Source organism: Manis javanica, chromosome X (assembly GCF_040802235.1).
Source record: "Manis javanica isolate MJ-LG chromosome X, MJ_LKY, whole genome shotgun sequence".
NCBI lineage: Eukaryota > Metazoa > Chordata > Mammalia > Pholidota > Manidae > Manis > Manis javanica.
In genome coordinates this window covers 98,277,337-98,301,532 of record NC_133174.1, presented here as the reverse complement: position 1 = coordinate 98,301,532, position 24,196 = coordinate 98,277,337, and the positions used below count along the sequence as shown (strand labels likewise).

Below are 24,196 nucleotides of genomic sequence, written 5' to 3'. Positions count from 1 at the left end.
GTAGTTTTGGAGTGGAGTCTTTGGGGTTTTTTATGTACAAAATCATGTCATCTGCAAATAGTGACAGTTTAACTTCTTCTTTACCAATCTGGATTCTTTGTATTTCTTTCTTTTGTCTAATTGTCATGACTAGGACCTCCAGTACTATGTTAAATAACAGTGGGGAGAGTGGGCATCCCTGTCTTGTTCCCAATCTCAGAGGAAAAGCTTTCAGCTTCTCACTGTTCAGTATAATGTTGGCTATGGGTTTATCATATATGGCCTTTATTATCTTGAGGTACTTGCTCTCTATTCCCATTTTGCTGAGAGTTTTTATCATGAATGGATGTTGAATTTTGTCAAATGCTTTTTCAGCATCTATGGAGATGATCATGTGGTTTTTGTCTTTCTTTTTGTTGATGTGGTGGATGATGTTGATGGATTTTTGAATGTTGTACCATCCTTGCATCCCTGGGATGAATCCCACTTGGTCATGGTGTATGATCCTTTTGATGTATTTTTGAATTCGGTTTGCTAATATTTTATTGAGTATTTTTGCATCTGCATTCATCAGGGATATTGGTCTGTAATTTTCTTTTTTGGTGGGGTCTTTGCCTGGTTTTGGTATTAGGGTAATGTTGGCTTCATAGAATGAGTTTGGGAGTACTCCCTCCTCTTCTATTTTTTGGAAAACTTTAAGGAGAATAGGTATTATGTCTTCTCTGTATGTCTGATAAAATTCCAAGGTAAATCCGTCTGGCCTGGGGGTTTTGTTCTTGGGTCATTCACTTTTTCAAGAACAATATTTTTTATAATGAAGTGGATCACGCCACAGAGTACATAACACATATCAGTCAAATTAAAGAAATAATACATAGACAATACTCCAAAAGTCCCTGTGTGTCCTTCAGAAATCACAACTCCCTGCCCATAGATATAACCACTGTCCTGACTTGTGATAATAATTTCTTTGCTTTTCTTTATATTTTTACCACCCATACATACAGCACTAGACAGTGTTTAGTTTTGCCTGTTTTTAAGCATTGTATCAGTGAATTGTACTGTATGTATCTTGTTGGGTCTTCCTTTTCTACTTAACCTTATATTTGTGAGATTTAACTATCCTGCAATGTGTAGTCATAATTCATTCATTGTGGTATGGTATTCCTGTATACAAACATACCAACATTTATCCATTCCACTGTAGTTGATGTGTAGTTTCCATGTGGGGGGCTGTAAGTATCAATTCTGCTACTGTTATCATTCTTGTGCTTGTGTCCTAGGACACATGTGCAGGAGTTTCTCAGGGTATATACCTAGGAGTAGAAATAAAGGGCGTCCACACATTTAAACTTTAATAGATGTTAACCCTTTTGTGAAGGAATTGGACCGTGGAAGTTAAAACCATGCATGAAGGTTCAGGTTGCTTCATATCCTTGTCCATAGTGGGTGTTGTCAGACTCCAATCTGATGGGTATTTACTAATATTTCATAGTAATTTTTTCCCTTTCTTAAGAATTAGCATTTATTTATATTACCTTTTCTTTTTAAGTCTTTAGTAAAGTATTATTTTCTTCAATATTCTATTTTGAAAAATTTCAAGCATGGAGAAAAATTGAAAGGATAGTATATCCACACCTTCACGTACACTTAACTTTTGGCATATTGCCATGTTTGCTTTACCTCTCTCTTCCACTACATGAGAATGTGTGTGTGTCATTTATTTATTGCTAATTATTTATTGTTTATTACTATTTGAAAATACATTTCAGACATTAAGAGGTTTTTACCTCTAAATACGTTATTATGTATCCTCTAAGAATACATTCTCCTATGTAATCACAGTATTTTGATCACTCTTAAGATTTAGATAGTTAATGTTATTACACTAATATTATCTAATGATGCAGTTTGTAATTTAAATCTACTATGCAGTCAAGGAGCACACTGCATTTAGTTTGCTTTAGAACAGCTCCTCTGTCTTTTTGTATGTGTGTGTGTATCTGTCTGTCTGTCTTTTAGGAATTAATATTTTTTGGGGGCCCAGGTCTATATTATGTTTGCTTCATTGTGGTGTTCATTTCATTTTCTTGATATCTAATGAGATTGGAAACTTTCCATATCTTTATTGACCATTTGGATAGCCTTCTTTGTGAAATGGCTATTCAGTTCTTTAGCCAATTTAGCAGGTGCAGAAATATTTCCTGACTGAATGTCTTTCCATTTTTTTTGTGTCTGTGTCCAGATGCAGTCTTGGGTAAAAGGTCAATTTAGGCATGTATCAAAGCAATAGCTCAGCGCCAAAGCTGTGGGGCATGGCAGATATCAGTGATTACTACTTACCTTAGGTACTGTTATGGAGAAGAGCCAGGAAAGTGTTGTGATTGTACGTCTTGAATATTCTGTCTCCAAATTTCTTTTCTAATCTTACATGCATTTCTTATAAATTTGTAAAAACTTATAAAATTCTTTATTATTGTGAATACTTGCTCACTGTCGGTTATATGTGTTGAAATTGTCTATTCCCATTGTTTAGCTTATCATTTCACTGCCTTTAGGGTATCTTTTGATGAATTAAAATTCTTCATTTTTATGCAATAAAATTTATTAATTTTTCCTTTCCACTTAGTCTTTTTTGTGCTTTAATTAATACAAGCTTCCCTGCATGAGTTCAGGAAGATACTGTTCTTTATTCTAAAAGTTTTATTTTTTTTGACTTTCACATTTAAGTCTTTAACCCACCTGGGCCTGATTTATGTGTATGGTATAAAATAGGATTCCACTTAATGTTTTTACGTATAGATAACCCTCTATCCCAACACTATGTATTGAAAATGTTGCCCCTGCATGGTTAGTATATTGCCAGCTCTGTCATATATCAGGTGTTCATATATGCATGGGTGTTTTCTGGGTTCTCTCTTTCGTTCCTTTGGTTTTTTTGGCTATTGCAGCATCAGTATCACACTGTTTAGTGCTTTCATGTCTTGATGTAAAACAGAAGAACAATTCCTTCCACACTCTTCTTTTTCAAAAGTGTTTTGTCTACTTTTGGTACTTTGCCATGGCCATGTTTGAATTAGCTCTTCAAGTTACACACACACACACACACACACACACACACACACACACTGTAAGTCCGAGGAGAGGAAATCCCAGGGCAAAATACCTCTAAAAACCGAAATCAGTCGAAGGGTGAAATAAAGTTTAAAATCTATTTATTGGGGGGCAGAGCCAAGATGGCGGCGTGAGTAGAGCAGTGGAAATCTCCTCCCAAAAACACATAGAGCTATGAAAATATAACAAAGAAAAATCTTCCTAAAATAGAGACCACAGGACACAGGACAACATCCAGACCACATCCACACCTGCAAGAACCCAGCGCCTTGTGAAGGGGGTAAGATACAAGCCCCAGCCCGGCGGGACCCGAGCGCCCCTCCCCCCGGCTCCCGGCGGGTGGAGAGAAACCGGAGCGGTTTTTTTTTTTTTTTTTTTTTGGCGAGCGCTTTTTGGAAGCCTTAGAGGGACGGGCCCCCGTTGCTGGGGAGGCAGGGTGGCGGAACCGGTGAGGAGGTGCCTGGGAACGGCGCCGGGGGACAAAGAATATCCTGCGTTTCTCCCTGCGAGACCTGGGGGCGGGTGCCTGAGACCGGTGCCTGAGGACGGAGGAGGTCGCGCGTTTTTCCCCTTTTTTTTTTTTTCTCTTTTTGGCGAGCGCTTTTTGGAAGCCTTGAAGGGACGGGGACCCCAGTGCTAGGGAGGCACGGTGGCAGGACTGGTGAGCGGGTGGCTGGGACCGGCGCCTGAGGACAAAGAATATCCCCCGTTTTTCCCTGCGGGACCAGTGGGCGGGTGCCTGAGACCGGCACTTGAGAACAGAGGAAATCGCGCGTTTTTCCCCTTTTTTTTTTCTCTTTTCTGTGAGTGCTTTTTGGAAGCCTAAAAGGGACAGGGACCCCGGTGCTAGGGAGGCAGGGCGGCGGGACTGGTGAGCGGGTGCCTGGGACCGGCACCTGAGGACAAAGAATATCCCGCATTTTTCCCTGTGGGACCGGTGGGTGGGTGCCTGAGACCAGCACCTGAGGACGGAAGAAATCGCGCGTTTTTCCCCTTTTTTTCTCTCTTTTTGCCGAGTGCTTTTTGGAAGCCTTGAAGGGACAGGGACCCCGGTGCTAGGGAGGCAGGGCGGCGGGACTGGTGAGCGGGTGCGTGGGACCAGTGCCTGAGGACAAAGAATATTGAGCGTTCCTTCCCTGAGGGACCGGTGGGTGGGTGCTTTTTGGAAGCCTTGAAAGGACAGGGACCCTGGTGCTAGGGAGACAGGGCAGCAGGACCAGTGAGCGGGTGCCTGGGACCGGCACCTGAGGACAAAAAAAAAAAAAAAAAAAATCGCTTGTTTTTCTCCTTTTTTTTTTCTCTTTCTTTCTGTTCCCTCTCTCATTGTTGCTGCTGTTGTTTTGGTTTGGAGAGTGCTTTTTGGAAATCTTAAAGGGGCAGGACAGGTCACTTAGACCAGAAGCAGGGAATCTGGGGATCTCTGGGCACTCTAACCCCCTGGGCAGCAGGGAGCACAGAGGCCCCTTACGGAGATAAATAGTCTCCTGGCTGCTCCCCCTCCAACGGGGCTCCACCATTTTGGAGGAACAGCCCCAGCCAGGCCAAGCCCACAGCAACAGTGGAGATAAACCCCAAAGCAACTGGGCAGGAAGCAGAAGCCCTGTCTGCGCGCAGCTGCCCAGCACAAGCCACTAGAGGTCGCTATTCTCCCAGGAAAAGGCTACAAACCAACAAGAAGGGAAGCTCTTCCAGCGGTCACTTGTACCAGCTCTGCAAACTATCTCTATCACCATGAAAAGGCAAAACTACAGGCAGACAAAGATCACAGAGACAACACCTGAGAAGGAGACAGACCTAACTAGTCTTCCTGAAAAAGAATTCAAAATAAAAATCATGAACATGCTGACAGAGATGCAGAGAAAAATGCAAGAGCAATGGGATGAGATGCAGAGAAAAATGCAAGAGCAGTGGGATGAGATGCAGAGAAAAATGCAAGAGCAGTGGGATGAAGTCCGGAAGGAGATCACAGATGTCAGGAAAGAGATCACAGAAGTGAAACAATCCCTGGAAGGATTTATAAGCAGAATGGATAAGATGCAAGAGGCCATTGAAGGAATAGAAGCCAGAGAACAGGAACGTATAGAAGCTGACATAGAGAGAGACAAAAGGATCTCCAGGAATGAAACAACACTAAGAGAAATATGTGACCAATACAAAAGGAAAAACATTCGTATTATAGGGATACCAGAAGAGGAAGAAAGAGGAAAAGGGATAGAAAGTGTCTTTGAAGAAATAATTGCTGAAAACTTCCCCAAACTGGGGGAGGAAATAATCGAACAGACCATGGAATTATACAGAACCCCAAACAGAAAGGATCCAAGGAGGACAACACCAAGACACATAATAATTAAAATGGCAAAGATCAAGGACAAGGAAAGAGTTTTAAAGGCAGCTAGAGAGAAAAAGGTCACCTATAAAGGAAAACCAATCAGGCTAACATCAGACTTCTCAACAGAAACCCTACAGGCCAGAAGAGAATGGCATGATATACTTAATGCAATGAAACAGAAGGGCCTTGAACCAAGGATACTGTATCCAGCACGACTATCATTTAAATATGATGGTGGGATCAAACAATTCCCAGACAAGCAAAAGCTGAGGGAATTTGCTTCCCACAAACCACCTCTACAGGGCATCCTACAGGGACTGCTCTAGATGGGAGCACCCCTAAAAAGAGCACAGAACAAAACACACAACATATGAAGAATGGAGGAGGAGGAATAAGAAGGGAGAGAAGAAAAGACTCTCCAGACAGTGTATATAACAGCTCAATAAGCGAGCTAAGTTAGGCAGTAAGATACTAAAGAAGCTAACCTTGAACCTTTGGTAACCACGAATCTAAAGCCTGCAATGGCAATAAGTACATATCTTTCAATAGTCACCCTAAATGTAAATGGACTTAATGCACCAATCAAAAGACATAGAGTAATAGAATGGATAAAAAAGCAAGACCCATCTATATGCTGCTTACAAGAAACTCACCTTAAACCCAAAGATAAGCATAGACTAAAAGTCAAGGGATGGAAAAACATATTTCAGGCAAACAACAGTGAGAAGAAAGCAGGGGTTGCAGTACTAATATCAGACAAAATAGACTTCAAAACAAAGAAAGTAACAAGAGATAAAGAAGGCCACTACATAATGATAAAGGGCTTAGTCCAACAAGAGGATATAACCATTCTAAATATATATGCACCCAATACAGGAGCACCAGCATATGTGAAGCAAATACTAACAGAACTAAAGAGGGAAATAGACTGCAATGCATTCATTGTAGGAGACTTCAACACACCACTCACCCCAAAGGATAGATCCACCGGGCAGAAAATAAGTAAAGACACACAGGCACTGAACAACACACTAGAACAGATGGACCTAATAGACATCTATAGAACTTTACATCCAAAAGCAACAGGATATACATTCTTCTCAAGTGCACATGGAACATTCTCCAGAATAGACCACATACTAGCTCACAAAAAGAGCCTCAGTAAATTCCACAATATTGAAATTCTACCAACCAATTTTTCAGACCACAAAGGTATGAAAGTAGAAATAAATTCTACAAAGAAAACAAAAAGGCTCATAAACACATGGAGGCTTAACAACATGCTACTAAATAATCAATGGATCAATGAACAAATCAAAATAGAGATCAAGGAATATATAGAAACAAATGACAACAACAACACTAAGCCCCAACTTCTGTGGGATGCAGCGAAAGCAGTCTTAAGAGGAAAGTATATAGCAATCCAGGCACACTTGAAGAAGGAAGAACAATCCCAAATGAATAGTCTAACATCACAATTATTAAAACTTGAAAAAGAAGAACAAATGAGGCCTAAAGTCAGCAGAAGGAGGGACATAATAAAGATCAGAGAAGAAATAAACAAAATTGAGAAGAATAAAACAATAGCAAAAATCAACGAAACCAAGAGCTGGTTCTTTGAGAAAATAAACAAAATAGATAAGCCTCTAGCCCAACTTATTAAGAGAAAAAGAGAGTCAACACAAATCAACATAATCAGAAATGAGAATGGAAAAATCACGACAGACTCCACAGAAATACAAAGAATTATTAAAGACTACTATGAAAACCTATATGCCAACAAGCTGGAAAACCTAGAAGAAATGGACAACTTCCTAGAAAAATACAACCTCCCAAGACTGACCAAGGAAGAAACACAAAAGTTAAACAAACCAATTACAAGCAAAGAAATTGAAACAGTAATCAAAAAACTACCCAAGAACAAAACCCCGGGGCCGGACGGATTTACCTCGGAATTTTATCAGACACACAGAGAAGACATAATACCCATTCTCCTTAAAGTGTTCCACAAAATAGAAGAAGAGGGAATACTCCCAAACTCATTCTATGAAGCCAACATCACCCTAATACCAAAACCAGGAAAAGACCCCACCAAAAAAGAAAATTACAGACCAATATCCCTGATGAATGTAGATGCAAAAATACTCAATAAAATATTAGCAAACAGAATTCAACAGTATATCAAAAGGATCATACACCATGACCAAGTGGGGTTCATCCCAGGGATGCAAGGATGGTACAACATTCGAAAATCCATCAACATCATCCACCACATCAACAAAAAGAAAGACAAAAACCACATGATCATCTCCATAGATGCTGAAAAAGCATTTGACAAAATTCAACATCCATTCATGATAAAAACTCTCAGCAAAATGGGAATAGAGGGCAAGTACCTCAACATAATAAAGGCCATATATGATAAACCCACAGCCAGCATTATACTGAACAGCGAGAAGCTGAAAGCATTTCCACTGAGATCGGGAACCAGACAGGGATGCCCACTCTCCCCACTGTTATTTAACATAGTACTGGAGGTCCTAGCCACGGCAATCAGACAAAACAAAGAAATACAAGGAATCCAGATTGGTAAAGAAGAAGTTAAACTGTCACTATTTGCAGATGATATGATACTGTACATAAAAAACCCTAAAGACTCCACTCCAAAACTACTAGAACTGATATCGGAATACAGCAAAGTTGCAGGATACAAAATCAACACACAGAAATCTGTAGCTTTCCTATACACTAACAACGAATCAATAGAAAGAGAAATCAGGAAAACAATTCCATTCACCATTGCATCAAAAAGAATAAAATACCTAGGAATAAACCTAACCAAGGAAGTGAAAGACTTATACTCTGAAAACTACAAGTCACTCTTAAGAGAAATTAAAGGGGACACTAATAAATGGAAACTCATCCCATGCTCATGGCTAGGAAGAATTAATATCGTCAAAATGGCCATCCTGCCGAAAGCAATATACAAATTTGATGCAATCCCTCTCAAATTACCAGCAACATTCTTCAATGAATTGGAACAAATAATTCAAAAATTCATATGGAAACACCAAAGACCCCGAATAGCCAAAGCAATCCTGAAAAAGAAGAATAAAGTAGGGGGGATCTCACTCCCCAACTTCAAGCTCTACTACAAAGCCATAGTAATCAAGACAATTTGGTACTGGCACAAGAACAGAGCCACAGACCAGTGGAACAGATTAGAGACTCCAGAAATTAACCCAAACATATATGGTCAATTAATATTTGATAAAGGAGCCATGGACATACAATGGCAAAATGACAGTCTCTTCAACAGATGGTGCTGGCAAAACTGGACAGCTACATGTAGGAGAATGAAACTGGACCATTGTCTAACCCCATATACAAAGGTAAACTCAAAATGGATCAAAGACCTGAATGTAAGTCACGAAACCATTAAACTCTTGGAAAAAAACATAGGCAAAAACCTCTTAGACATAAACATGAGTGATCTCTTCTTGAACATATCTCCCCGGGCAAGGAAAACAACAGCAAAAATGAGCAAGTGGGACTACATTAAGCTGAAAAGCTTCTGTACAGCGAAAGACACCATCAATAGAACAAAAAGGAACCCTACAGTATGGGAGAATATATTTGAAAATGACAGATCCGATAAAGGCTTGACGTCCAGAATATATAAAGAGCTCACACGCCTCAACAAACAAAAAACAAATAACCCAATTAAAAAATGGGCAGAGGAACTGAACAGACAGTTCTCTAAAAAAGAAATACAGATGGCCAACAGACACATGAAAAGATGCTCCACATCGCTAATTATCAGAGAAATGCAAATTAAAACCACAATGAGGTATCACCTCACACCAGTAAGGATAGCTGCCATCCAAAAGACAAACAACAACAAATGTTGGCGAGGCTGTGGAGAAAGGGGAACCCTCCTACACTGCTGGTGGGAATGTAAATTAGTTCAACCATTGTGGAAAGCAGTATGGAGGTGCATCAAAATGCTCAAAACAGACCTACCATTTGACCCAGGAATTCCACTCCTAGGAATTTACCCTAAGAACGCAGCAATCAAGTTTGAGAAAGACAGATGCACTCCTATGTTTATCGCAGCACTATTTACAATAGCCAAGAATTGGAAGCAACCTAAATGTCCATCTGTAGATGAATGGATAAAGAAGATGTGGTACATATACACAATGGAATACTACTCAGCCATAAGAAGTGGAAAAATCCAACCATTTGCAGCAACATGGATGGAGCTGGAGAGTATTATGCTCAGTGAAATAAGCCAAGCGGAGAAAGAGAAATACCAAATGATTTCACTCATCTGAGGAGTATAGGAACAAAGGAAAAACTGAAGGAACAAAACAGCAGCAGAATTACAGAACCCAAAAATGGACTAACAGGTACCAAAGGGAAAGGAACTGGGGAGGATGGGTGGGCAGGGAGGGATAAGGGGGGGGAAGAAGAAGGGGGGTATTAAGATTAGCATGCATGGGGGGGAGGGAGAAAGGGGAGGGTGGGCTGCACAACACAGAGAGGACAAGTAGTGACTCTACCACATTTTGCTAAGCTGATGGACAGTAACCGTAATGTGGTTGTTAGGGGGGACCTGATATAGGGGAGAGCATAGTAAACATAGTATTCTTCAGGTAAGTGTAGATTAAAAATTTAAAAAAAAAAAAGAAAGAAAGAAAGAAAAGGGGGATTACTCCTTAACAGGATAAAACTATTGGTAAATCAAAGATCAACGCATGCTTTAAATATCCTTAATGTTGATCACTTAAAGGGTGTCAGATGATCAGCTATGGAGGTACTCTTTTCTGATAATATTCCTTTCTCTTAATTAAAAAAAAAAAAAAAAAAGCAGTTACTGTGTGCTGACCTCCAATGAGTTCTGCACAGTGGTATAGAGGGCATGTCAAAGTGTGGGCAAAGGGTCTGTTTGTTTCTAGGCAGAAGATCAAGGCCTAGCTTGGATACCCAGAAAATGAACTAAGATACGATATGAGGAGGAGCTTCCGGCATCAGCACTCTCTGGAGGACTCGTGCCGGGGGATGATCATCAAAAAGCCTCCACAGGGATCCGGACGATGCTGCGGTTGTGGCTGCATCCAGCCCACCGTCTCCTGGACTTGCCATAAGAAGGAGGAGGGAGATGTCTAGGCTGGCATGTGCATACAGTGAGACAACAAATTTGACTGGATCTGTACTGTTGGAACTCAACCAGGAGTTGGGAGGGGTGCAAGTTGTAGCACCCCAAAATCTCATGACTATAGACTATCTATGGTTAAAAGAACATATGGGATGTGAACAGATCCCAGAAATGGGCTGCTTTAATTTGTCTGATGGTTCAAGTACAGTTCGAAAATATCCATCATATCATAGATAAATTTTCACAAATGCCTAGGGTGCCTAAATGGTTTTCTTGGCTTCACTGGAGATGGCTGGTAATTATAGATTTGCTTTGTTTATGTCACCGTATTCCTATTATGTTAATATGTGTGTGCAAATTAGTTAGTAGTTTAAAACCTGTACATACTTAAGGTACTATACAAGAAGATATGTCAAAGAAATAATCAATCCTCCCAAGTTTCCTTCATATGCTACATCTATAGCTTTTCTTCTTCCTTCCTAATTACAAACCTTAAATAGAATTCGTGCCTCATATCGAATTTACCGAGTATCATAATTCCTCCAGGTGGTAAAGATACCTCGAGACAAGTGCTGGGCATAGAAGCCACAGGGCATAAATCTGCAAAGAAGTAAAAAGCTAACCTTTGCAAACAATATGGCTTCTCTCTCACTTACCAACTTTACATTTCCCTGTATGGCCCCGGAAGATGACTGGTTAGCCAGAGACGGGTAAGATTCCTCAAGGGAGGAACAACCTAAGACAGGCACAGTCGCAGGGGGGCCATCAGGTGAGAATTTGGGGATCAACAGAGGTGAGGCTCAGAACCTCACCCCCCCTGCTTTGAGAGAAATCTTCTGCATCCGTGGATGTCTTGCTGCCCTTGTCTAGCCTGGATTAATACTTAGTCCATAGGCACACACCTGATCATCTGATCATCTATATTTGCCTTCTTACAGCACTAAACTATGTTTTCTACCTTTATCTTGCATCTACCTACCACTTCAGCATTTTATTAAAAATAAAAATAATAATAATAATAGGAGAAATGTGGGATCAACATATAAATCAAGTACAAAAATCAAATGAATATTCATATTTGACCTGATGGTTTATAGGTCATATTGCATGATCAAAACCGAAAGTTTCTGTGATGAATGCCCTTGTACTGTTCACCATGTAAGAATTTATTCACTCTGTAAGAATTCGTTCACCATGTAAGAACTTGTTTGTTATGCTTCAGAAGATTGGAGACTGACGAGAATTAGGCTTGAGATGGATTAATGATTGTACATTGAGCATTGACCCCCCTATACTGAATTTTATTGTTGTTAACAACCATTTGATCAATAAATATGAGAGATGCCCTCTCAAAAAAAAAAAAAAAAAAAAAAAAAAAAAAAAAAAAAAAAAAAAAAAAAAAAAAAAAAAAAAAAAAAAAAAAAATCTATTTATTGCCACAAGCTGCAGTCCCAGGCTGTCTTTCTCCTCTGCTCTGGAAGAAGCCAAAAACCGGTCCTTCCCTCACCTCTCAGGTATAGATAAGCCCTCCATTGCCCACGTAATTACCCATTGATATGGGGAATGATGCACCCCTGAGGAATGATGCAAATGCACTAAAACCATACTTCTCTCCACCCTTGAGTATCTGTTGATATGCAGATATGCTAAAGCCAGGCGAGATATTCTGGAAATATTACAATTTTACTCACACACACACACACACACACACACACACACACACACAAATATGCGTACACACTCTCTAATGTGATTTTGATTGAGATCCCATCGAGTATTTAAGTCAGTTGAGGACAGTTGACATATTTACAGAATGAATGTTCAAGTTGTCACATGTGAATATGGTATATCTTTTCACTCATTTAATTCTTTGATATTTTCTCTATTTTCTATTCCTTCTAACAGTGAGACTGAATTGTTTTTTTTAAACTTTTAAACAGCTTTATTGAGGTATACAATTTACATACAATGAAATTCACCTGTTCAAAGTATTCAGTTAGGTGATTTTTAGGACATTTTCATCACTGCAAAATTCCCTTGAGCTTATTTGTAGTAAATCACTCCTTGCACTCAAATCTTCTGCCTCTGTACATTTATCATTTCTAGATATTTCATATAAATGGAATTTTACAATATGTGATCTTTGGAATCTGGCCTTTTTCAGGTTATTGAAGTTTGTTCATGTTGTAGTGTGTATTAGCAATTCATTTCTTTGTGTTACTAGTTTTCCATTGTATAGATATACGACAGTCTGTTTGTACCTTCACCATTTGATGGCATTTGGGTTGTTTCTATTCTTTGGCCATTATGAACATTCAAGTCCAAGGTTTTTGTGTGGATGTTTTCTTTTCTTATGAGTGAATGGAATTTCTGGGTAACTCTATGGATAACCTTTGAGGATCTGCTAAACTCTTTTCCAATGCAGTTGCACCATTTTACTTTCTCATCAGTGATGTATGAGCATTTTTACTTCTCTGCATCCTTGCTACCATTTGTTATTGCCATTTTCTTTTTAATTCCAACCATTCTAGTGGATGTGTACTGTAACTCGTTATGGTTTTAACTTGAATTTCTGTAATAGCAAATGATCTTAAATACTTTTTCACATGTTTATTAGCCATTCATAAGTATTCTTTCACAAAATGTCTTTTACCCATTTTTTGATTGGGTTGTTTGTTTTCTTAGTACTGAGTGTTAAGAGTTCTTTACGTATTCTGAATACAAGTCCTTTATAAGATGCATAATTTGCACATATTTTCATTCAGTCTGTAGCTTGTCTTTTTATCTTCTTAATGGTATTTTTTGAAGCACAAAAGTTTTTAATTTTAATGAAGTTCAATTTATCAGTTTGTTCCTTTATGACTTGTGCTTTTGGTATTGTGTAAGAGATTTTTGCTGAATTCAAGGTCATAAAGGTTCTCCTATGTTTTCTTCTAAAATAGATGTAGTTTTATCTCTTACAGTTCTATCTATTATTGATTTTGAGTTAATTTTATGTGTGAGATAAAGGGTGCCTAAGTTCATATTTTTGTGTATGGATATCCAATTGTCCTAGCACTATTTATTGTTAAGACTGTTTTTTCCCCATTGAATTATCTTGGCATGTTTGTGGAAAAATCAGTTAACCATAACTTTATTTCTGAACACTCATTTTGGTTCCATTGATTCTATATACCTATCCTTACGCTGTGAATCTCTTTATGTTTATAGTAAATTTTGAAACTGGATAGTGTAACTCCTGTTTGTTCCTCTTCTTCAGATTTGCTTTGGTTATTCTAGGTCCTTTGTATTCCCATGTAAATTTTAGAAGCAGTTTGTCAATTTTTTCTACCAAAAAGCCCCCTGGAATTTGGTAAAGATTGTGTTGAATCTGTAATTCAATTTGGGCAAAATTACCATTTTCATAATATTGAATATTCTAATTCATGAGCATGAAATGTTTCTTTCTTCATTTAGACCTTCTGTAATTTATTTCAGCAGTATTTTGTAGTTTTCAGTTTATAAATATTATACTTTTATTAATTCCTAAATATTTTATTCATTTTTATGCTCTTGTGAATAGAATTGTTTTCTTAATTTTCTGATCGTTGCATGCAAGTCTGTAGAAATGTTGATTATTCTTTATCATTTCTGTGTTCTGTGACTAAACTGTTTTATTCTAGCAGCTTTATTGTGGATACCTTAGGATTTTCTACATAGACAGTCATACTGCTTATGAATAAAGACAGTTTTACTTCTTTCTTTTTTTTTTTTTACCTCCCTACACTTTCTAAAACTACAGTGTTGAATGGAAGTGGTAAGAGCAGACACCCTTGTCTTATTCCCAGTCTTAGGGGAAAAACATTCCATTTTTAGCCACAAACTATGATATTAGCTCCAGATTTTTGTACATGGTCTTTAGCAGTGTAGTAGATTACTTTCCTATGGGTGCTGTAACTAGTGACCACAAACTTAGTGGCTTAAAGCAACCTAATTTCTTCTCTTACAGTTCTAGAGGTCAGAAGTCCTAAAATCAAGTTGTTCACAGGTCTGCATTCCTTCTGGAATTCTTTAGAGGAGTCTTCCAGCTTCTAGAATCCACCTGAATTCCTTGGCTCATGGCCCTTTCCTCACATTACTCCAAACTCCTATTTCCATCACTACATCTCCTACTCTGTCTCTAACCCTCCTGCCTCCTCTTATAAGGACCCTTATGATTACATTGAGCCTACTTGCATAATTTGGGATAATCTGCTAATCTCAGGATCTGTAACTTAATCACATGTGTAGAGTCCCTTTTGCCATGTAACATTTTCATAGATTCCAGAGATTTGGATGTAGACCCAATCTTTGGGTGTCATTATTCAGTCTATCTCATGAAGGTTGAGGATATTCCCCTCTATTCCTAGTTAGTTGAAGGTGGTTGTTGTTGCTTTTTTAATCATGAATGGATGTTGGATTTTTTTTTTCTGTACCTACTGTAGTGATCATGTGATTTAAGTTTTGAATCTATTAATATGATATATTACATTAATTGATTTTAAGATGTTAAACCAATCTTTCATTCCTGGGGTAAATCCCACTTACATATGTATAATTGTTTTTATATTTTGCTAGATTAGGCTCGCTAAATTTTGCTAAGGATCTTTGTGTCTGTATTCACAAGAGATACTGGTCTGCATTTTTCTTGGCTTGTGGTTTCTTTGTTTAGCTTTGTTTTCATTGTAATACTGACACTATAGAATAAGTTGGAAAATATTCCCTCCTCCATTTTCTGAAAATGTACAGGATTGATATTATTTCTTTAAATGTTTGATAGAATTCGTCAATGAAGCCATCTGTACCTGGACTTTTCCAAACTTTTGTGGGCAGTTTTATTATTAACTCGACCTCTTATTACAGATTTATTCAGCTGCTCTCTTTCTTCTTGAGTCTGCTTTGATAATTTGTATCCCTCTGTGAATTTTTTGGTTCTTTTGAGCTTCCTAATTTGTTAGCCTAAAGTTATTTATAATATTTCTTTATTATCATTTCCATTTCTATCGGGTCAGTAATGATGCCTCCTCTTTAATTTTTGATTTTAGTCATTTTTGACTTCTTATTTTTTTTGGTGAGTCTAACTAAGTGTTTGCCATTTTGTTAAAGTTTTCAAAGAACCACCTTTTGGTTACATAGATTTTTCTGTTTTCTGTTGCACTGATTTATTCCCTAATCTTTACTATTTCCTTCTCCTTCCTTTGTGTTTAGTTTGCTCTTTTTCTAGTTTCTAAGTTAGAAGTTCTGATTATAGATTTAAAATTGTTTTCTCTGATAGGTGTTTAAACCTACAGATTTCTCTCTGAGCATTATTTTAGCTGTATCCATACATTGTGGTGTGTTATGTTTTCATTTTCATTTTAGTTCAAAATATTTTATAAATTTCCTTTGTGAGTTATTTGACCTATGGGTTATTTAGAAGTGTATTGTTTAATTTCCAAATATTTGTTTTCCCAGATTTCTTCCAGTAGTGGATCTTTAATGTGATTCCATTGTGATCAGAGAAATAATTTATATGATTTCATACAGACTTTTTACATTTTTTTAGATATACTCCCATCTTTGAGCCCTCACTCTAGTATCAGCATGATAGATTCCATCACTTTCTTTAACTCTTCTTTCAAATGTCACCTCAATGAGAACTACCCAAACCAGCATTAAAATTGCAAACACCACTACTACCACCCCCTTGCACTTACAGTCACCCCTTACATTGCTGTATTTTTCTCTTTTTCGTAGTACTCATAACCTTCGAAGATACAAAAATATTTATTTAGCTCTATGAAAATAGGGATCTTTGTTTGATTTATTGATCTATCCCAAGAACCTAGAATAGTACCTGGATCATAATAGTCACTGAGTAAATATTTTTGAGTATATACATTAGTATATTCATCACTTGGTCATATGTAACTGAACTTTTTCACTTTCATTGGAATGTAGTGTTTCATATATAAATGTACTACAATTTTATACTTGATTCTTCTTAGATGGACATTTATTTTTGCTAGTTTCAGGCTCTTATAAATAACATTGATCTAAACATTGCTGTTGTATCTTGGAGCACATATGCCCAAATTTTTGTAGGGTATGTATGTGGAGGGGAATTGATGGGTCGTATTATAAGCGTATATTCAACATTAGCAGGTAATGTCACAGTGATTTGCATTGTGGCTGTGCATTCCTACCAGTAATGTATGAGGGTTCCATGTGGTCTGCAGTTTCACAATATGTGGTATTGGCATTCTTTTTAATTTTTTGCCAGTATCGCAGTTTCTGTTAGTATCTCATTCCCTTCTTAATTACCATTTCCCAGAATTTTAATGTGGTTGAGCACTTTTGCATATATTCATTAACCATGTATATTTCCTCTTTTGTGAGACACCTTTTCAAACTTTTGCCCTTTTTCCCATGTTCTTTATCAGATATTTGTGCAGCAAATATTTTTTCCTATTTTGTGACTTTTCTATCTCTGATATTTTTGATGAACCAAAGTTTAAAATTTTAATGTAGTTGAATTTGTCAATATTTTCCTTAATGGTTAGTGCTTTGGGGGTCTTAAGAAAACCTTCCATAAATATTATTATACATTGCTGGTGGAAATGCTGAGTAATACACTCCTACAGAGTAGAGTTTAGCAATATATATATAAATTACATACACATTTACCCTTCATCTCAGCAGTGCCACTTGTTGGCATCTATTTCAAAGATACACTAGAAAAATTCAAAACCCATATGTATAAGCTGTCAGGACATTATTCATAACAGCAAAAAAGACTGGATACACCACCAATGTGCATCAGCAGGAGAGTAGTTGAATAAACTATTACATCCACACTGTAGATTACTATGCAGTTATAAGAAGGAAGGAGAAGAGCTCCACACATAAATATGGAGTTTTCTCTAGGATATACTGTTAAGTACAGGAAAGTAAGTTGTAGAACAGTGTTTATAATAAGTTACCTTTTTTGTAGGAGAGGGGTGTAACTAATGAATTTTATATATGTGTGTGTAAACACACACACAGATACATACATATACATATACATGTGTTGTATACGTGCCTATTTGCTTATATTTTTAATAAAAAACAATGGAACCATAAATCCAAAAGTAATAAAAATTATTATGGGGAAAGAAAAGAATAGGATGAAGGGAACAGAGATGGAAGTGAGATTTCTATGAAGGTACTGTATAACACAGTTTTCACTTCAGACCATAAAATGTTTTACATAATTAAAAAATTTTAATTAAAAAGGGAAAAATTTAATCCCTAATATTCATAAATAATCGGAAGCAAAGTAATCTAACTATAAAGTTGGTAGCATAATCATACAGAGAAAACAGTTATTTAAAATGACTTTAAAACAAATTTGTACATTCTTAATGGAATATATTTTAAGGACAGAAGTAACTGCAAAGAAATATGAACCTGTATTCACTAGTTTTATTATTGATAGTCATAGTAGTACTGTTACTGACATTTTAAAATTCTATGAATTATTGAAGTAAAAAGGTAATAAATAAATTTGTTAATATCATTAACAGTCAATATTTTAAGCATATATATAATAGATATAAGTATAAAATCAAGAAGTTTGAGTACAAACCTTCCTTGTAGTCTTAAATTTGAAGTGGAAATACCAGTATGAACTCACAATTTATTTTTCTCCTAAAAAAAATCCTATTTTGTCCACTGAAAAGGCCTAGAAACAACAATTCACAAGCTATGAACACACCTAGCAACACACTGTGGTTTCTAAATAGTATTTCCCACTAAAAGGAGCCAGGGGTCCTTGGAGGAATATTCTAGGTTTGAGACAGGAAATGTGCAAGATGAGCTTGGGACATACATCTTGCTGTGCCAAACTGGACAGCAATGCAGGAGCCAATTTGAAAGGATTCTTACTAGTCCCAAGTGTGATAATTTGACCACTAAAAAGAATAATGACTACATTTGATTGAACTACATCAAATATATGAAAATACAAGACCTCACAATTATATTAAAAATAATCATTTGCCACATTGTACATTCCTAAGTTACCAACTCATTACTTTCACACTTGGTAATTAATGGGAAAAAAACTGAGCATTTTTCTTGCCTTTTCTGTATGAACTATATATAGTTGATGATGTTAAGTTCATTATAGAATTCCAGATAAGAAATACAAAAGAAACAATAAAATTAGGAGAGGTCCATTTCTCAATTTTCAATAAATGAATAGATCTAGGCAGTGGGCATCAATGAATGCAAAACCCATTAAATAAAAGATGAACAGGAAGATTCTCTAATAGAGGGATCCAAATCACACCACCTGAGTCCACTGATCAATTTCAGCATTGCTTAAAATGTGACCACCAAACATTATGTACCTTATGACATGATGTAATAAGAAGTACACATCTATGGAGGTTTCTTGCTTTAAGTATTCAACCTGAATCTAATCAAACCTAGTTTAGCACTATCAAGTACAACTTTCTGCAACGATGTAAGTGGCCTTTATCTAATCTGCCCAATATGGTATCTACTAGCCACATGTAGCTATTGAGCATTTGAAGTGTAATGAGTTTCACTGAGAAACTAACATTTAAAAAATTAATTTTTGTGGTCAGTGGCTACTGTATTTCATAGCATAGTTCTAGATTTAACTACCAGTTTTTAAGAAATAGAGGAGATTGAGGAATAAGTTAAATAATACCATGAGGGACAATCACTCTGATTCATTTGTTCTGTGAACAAATAATCTGGTTCTCTAATAAATTAGTGGAATGGAGTGGGGAGGGATGGACTAGAGGGGTGGTAAAAGGAGCACTGTTTTAAAATAAAAGAGGCGTGAGAGATATAATGGCCAAAGGCTGGTTTAGATCCTGAATTGAGCAACTAAGTGTAAGAAAATATCTTTGAGATAATCAGGGCTATTTGAATATGAGCTCAGTAGTTGATACGAAGGATTTATTATTAATTTTGTGCAGTGTGATAATGCTGTACTGGTTACATTTTTCAAATGCCCTTATCAGTTAGGTGCATGTACTTGCATGACCCTGAGAGTAAGTACCTCCTTAAATTCTGCACCCTGGGTACCTCACTTGCCTCACTGTAGTTCCAGCCTTGCTTGAAATGCACTGTAATAAAATAGCTATATATTATTGTCATTGTCACAGGTTATAAACATGTACCCCAGCAAGATTTCTATATCTGAGATCCAAGATTTATTTTGTATTTATTTGTTAAAGGTTGTCTTGGTAGGCTTTGTAGAACTTCCCTATCTCTTTGTCTTGATCCAGATGAACCCCAAAAGAAGAACAAAGGTGATCCCATGAACAACCTGGAAAGTTTTTACCAAGAGATGATAATGAAAAAACGTCTTGAAGAGTTCCAACTTATGAGAGGTGAACCCTTTGCTTCCCACTCACTGGTCTCAGCTACATCAGTGGGAGATAGTGGCACAGCTGAGAACCCATCATTACTCCAGGACGAGGGAAAACAGGCAGCACAGGGTAAAGGTCCCAGTCTCCATGTGGCAAAAGTTATTGATAATTCACCTGAGCGGTGTTGGACTGGGCCTAAGAAGCTGACGCAGCCAATAGAATTTGTCCCAGAAGATGAGATCCAGAGAAATCGTTTGTCAGAGGAAGAGATCCGAAAAATTCCTATGTTTTCTTCATATAATCCAGGGGAGCCAAACAAGGTATAGGCCAAACCAAGAAAAAAACCATGAGTTCTTTTCATTTTTATTTACTTCTACTTATTTACTTCTACCTAAATTAATACTTTTAAATTAGCTTCAATTATACCAAAGAATCATGACATAGGCACAGTGTCTTTTTCCTTGACCTTGACTATTCATTCTCTGCCTACTATGTAAGCACATTTCCTGTGATGTTTTCTAAGATCCTAAGCTACCCTTAGAATTTTAAAGAAATCTTGAGACTCTAGTCCATACCCACTAGAAGCCCTGAATTGAAGGCAAAGTATGTTCCACTTTCCTAGGCTGGTAATAAATCAAGTATCATTCATAAGACCACCATATCTGGTAGGCATGGTGCTTCCAGAAGTGGTCAATAAGTCATTGACTACATTGTTGTGAGTAGGGTTTACTGTTATCACATGAGTTTTCTCTTCAGAATGCTCCTCCTGGCTTTCATATAACATACGATTTAAGTTGCTGGTAGCTAAGCAGCGGCATGAAAGCACAGGGCCTGTAAGATTTGAGGAATCAGCAAATACCTAGGTGGACTTGTAAATAATGCTTGTTTTACTGATCAGATCAGACCATATTCATGGTATATGTTATATCCAGAATGGAAACTTCATCATCATGTCACCCAAAGAGGCAACACAAGCCCCTAGAGCATATATTTGGTGGTGGTTAATTTATAAAACAAAACCAAAAAAGATAATGTTAGCTTCTGGCTGTCCCTGAATTTTTTAAAAAAGCATAGTGGATGAGGGATATTAAAGCAGTTTCCTCTCAGTAATTACATTTCTAATATATTCTTGCTGTTTGTTCAAGGGCAGCTCAATTTTCATTTTTTATTATGAAATATTACTAATGTAAAAAAAGTTGTAGTAATAGAGCAATCGCCTTTGTACCCAGCCAGCCATCTTTATCACTTCTTAATAGTTTCCATATTTGCTTAATTTAAAAGATAATAAAGCCTTATAGAGACACCTGAAGACTGCCATGGATCTCTTGCCAATCTCAATTCCCCTTTCTCATTTCCAGAGGTAACCACTATCCAGTGCTGAATTTGCTATTTATCATTCCCATGCATGTTTTTATAGTTTTACTACATATCTCTATATTCATAAATAAGATAATTTTACATATTTCAAAACTATAGGTATATTCTGCATGATATCTTCTACAACTTGCTTTTTTGACTCAATATACATAATGTTTTGAAATTTATTTCTAATGACATAAAAAACTATGTAATATTTCATTATAGAAATATACTATAATTCATTTATCCATTCTCCTGAAGATTTTTGTCTTTAAAGTTTTGCCGTTAGAGACAATTCTATAACAAACATGTTTGTACATGTCTCCTATTGCACATGTACAAGAGTTTCTCTAGGACAGTTTTTCAAACTTTAGGTTAATTAGTAGGTTGTAATTGGCTGTTTTTTTAATGAAATGAAATAGGATAGAAAATATCAAAGTGCGTTCTATAGAGTAAGAGTAATTGTTTCTTGAAGCTTTTGTATTGCATGTGCCCATGTGTATATGTGATGTGTGTATAAGCCAGAATGTAAAATGTATCTCTTCCTATAGATATCAGTCAAAAAATTTGGAAAAATATTCCTGTATTGCAGTGAATCACCTGGAAGGCTTGTTAAAGTGCAGATTGCTGGGCTCCATCCCCCAGATTTTTTATTCCAAAAATCTGGAGTAAGACCTGAGAATCTGCATTTCCAACAAGTTCCAGGAGTATTGATGCCGCTGCTGGTGACAATGACATTTTAAACATCACTGTTCTAGACTACATATCTAGGAGTGGAATCACTGTGATATAGGGTGTCTATCTTCAACTCCATGAGCAGATTTTCAGAGATCTCTTTCACATCCTTGCCAAGAGTTGTAGTATCACACGTTTTATTTTTGCCAGTCTTCAATGTTTAAAAGATATCTCAATATTTTAATTTGCATGTTCCTGATTTCCAGTGAAGTTACAAATATATTCATACGTTTATTAGCCCTTCAGAAATCTTCTGTGAGTTGCCTCTTCCATTTATTTGTCCATTATTTGATTGCTTAGTTTTTCACATTATTTATAGAGATCATTTTAAAATTCTAGATACAGACCCTTGGTGCTTATTTAGCAAATATTTTCTTCCAGTGGGTGGCTATTCTTTTAGGCATGATTTCTGATGTCTTTTTGTTAAGCAGAAGTCTTTTCATTTTAATGGAATGAAGTCATCAGTATTTTACTTGATGGTTTGTATTTTTGGAGTAAATTTAAGAAAATCCTTCCCTGCAAATCATTAAGAAAAACGCACAACCCAATAAAATGGCCAGAAGGTAAGAATAATTTACCTTAATTGTTCACAGAGGAAAAATGAATGGCCAAATTAACTTAGGAAATCTTGTTAGTAATCAAAGAAATGCAAAATAAAACTAGAGGGAGACATTTAACACCTGGAAAGTTGGCATAGATTTAAAGGCTTGACAATGCCAAGTGTTGACAAACATATGGAACAGTAAGGACTCTAATATAGTGCTGGGTGAATATAAATGAGTACAAACACTTTCAAGAACATTGTGGCAATATCTAGTAAAATGAAAGATACTCATACCCTATAAATCAGAATTTTTTTTTAAACTTTCTCTAGAGAGAAGGAAAATGATATAGGTCAGAAAATCAGATTTCTATAATGAAAAGAAGAGCATAGGAGAAAGGTTATCTGAAGGTAAAATAAAATCTTTTATTATTTTTAAGTGATCTAAAGGTAAGTGTTCAAAGTAATAACAGCGTGGCTGGTAATTATAGCATATGGATAAATGAAATGAATGGCAGTTATAACGGATAGGACAGAGGAATTAGTAGTTTGTATTGTAACTGTTATAAGGTGTCTGCACAACCTGTGAAGTGGTATCATGTTATTTGAGGGTAGAATTAGATTAGTTGTAATTATAGGCAGACTCTAAGAGAACTTCTTAAAAAATTTATAACAAAGTGTAACTGGTATGGTAAAGGGGGGTGAAAATGGAGTCATATAAAATGATACCCATTCTCTATAATCTTTTCCAAAAAATAGAAGCAGAGGGGATACTTTTTATTTAATTTTATGAGACTGGCATTACCTTAATACCAAAACCAGATAAAGATATTATGATGAAGACTACAGACCAATATCTCTCATGAGCATTGATGCAAAGTATCATAAATATTAGAAAAGTAAAAACATGAGAAAATAAATCCAACAGTGTAGCAAAAGAATTATATACCATAATCAAGTGGGATTTATTAAAGGTTTCTAAGGCTGTTTCAACATTTAGAAATCAATGTAATCCACTACATCAACAGACTAAAGAGGAAAAATCATATCACGATCTCAATTGATGTAGAAAATGCATTTGACAGAATCTGAAACCATTCATGACAAAAAATCTCAGCAAACTAGGAATACAGGGGGACATCTTCAATTTGACAAAGAATATCTAGAAAACCCTACTCTCCCAACCCAATGGACCCAAGGAGGAAAACACCCAGACATAATGAGTAAAATGGCAAAGATAAAAAAAGGAGAGTATTAAAAGCATCAAGAGAGAGAAAAAAGATCACCTACAAAGGAAAACCCATCAGGCTATCACCAGACTTCTCAACAGAAACCTTTACAGGCCAGAAGGGAGTGGCATGATATAGTCAATGCAATGAAACAGAAGGGCCTCGAACCAAGAATACTCTACCCAGAAAGATTATCATTTAAATTTGAAGGAGGGATTAAACAATTCCCAGATAAGCAAAAATTGAGGGAATTGACCTACAACAAGCCATCTCTACAGTGTATTTTAAAGGGACTGCTCTAAATAGAAGTGTGCCTAAGACTAAATAGCTGTTACAGGAGAAAATAAAACCACAGCTAAG

At 36.6% G+C, this 24,196-nt stretch overlaps 1 protein-coding gene across 6 annotated transcripts in view; it reads left to right on the top strand.

Moving 5' to 3' along the window:
* RBM41 (RNA binding motif protein 41) overlaps positions 1-24,196 on the top strand; it is a 96,826-nt gene that overhangs the window by 50,022 nt on the left and 22,608 nt on the right. For all 6 annotated transcript variants that reach the window (XR_012127591.1, XM_073228150.1, XM_036991401.2 and 3 more), the window contains one exon: positions 19,889-20,292. Coding sequence is in view for 5 of the 6 variants with exons in the window: in XM_073228150.1 (XP_073084251.1) it covers positions 19,889-20,292 (404 nt within the window). In the remaining variant the exon portion in view is untranslated. The remainder of the gene's footprint in view (positions 1-19,888; positions 20,293-24,196) is intronic.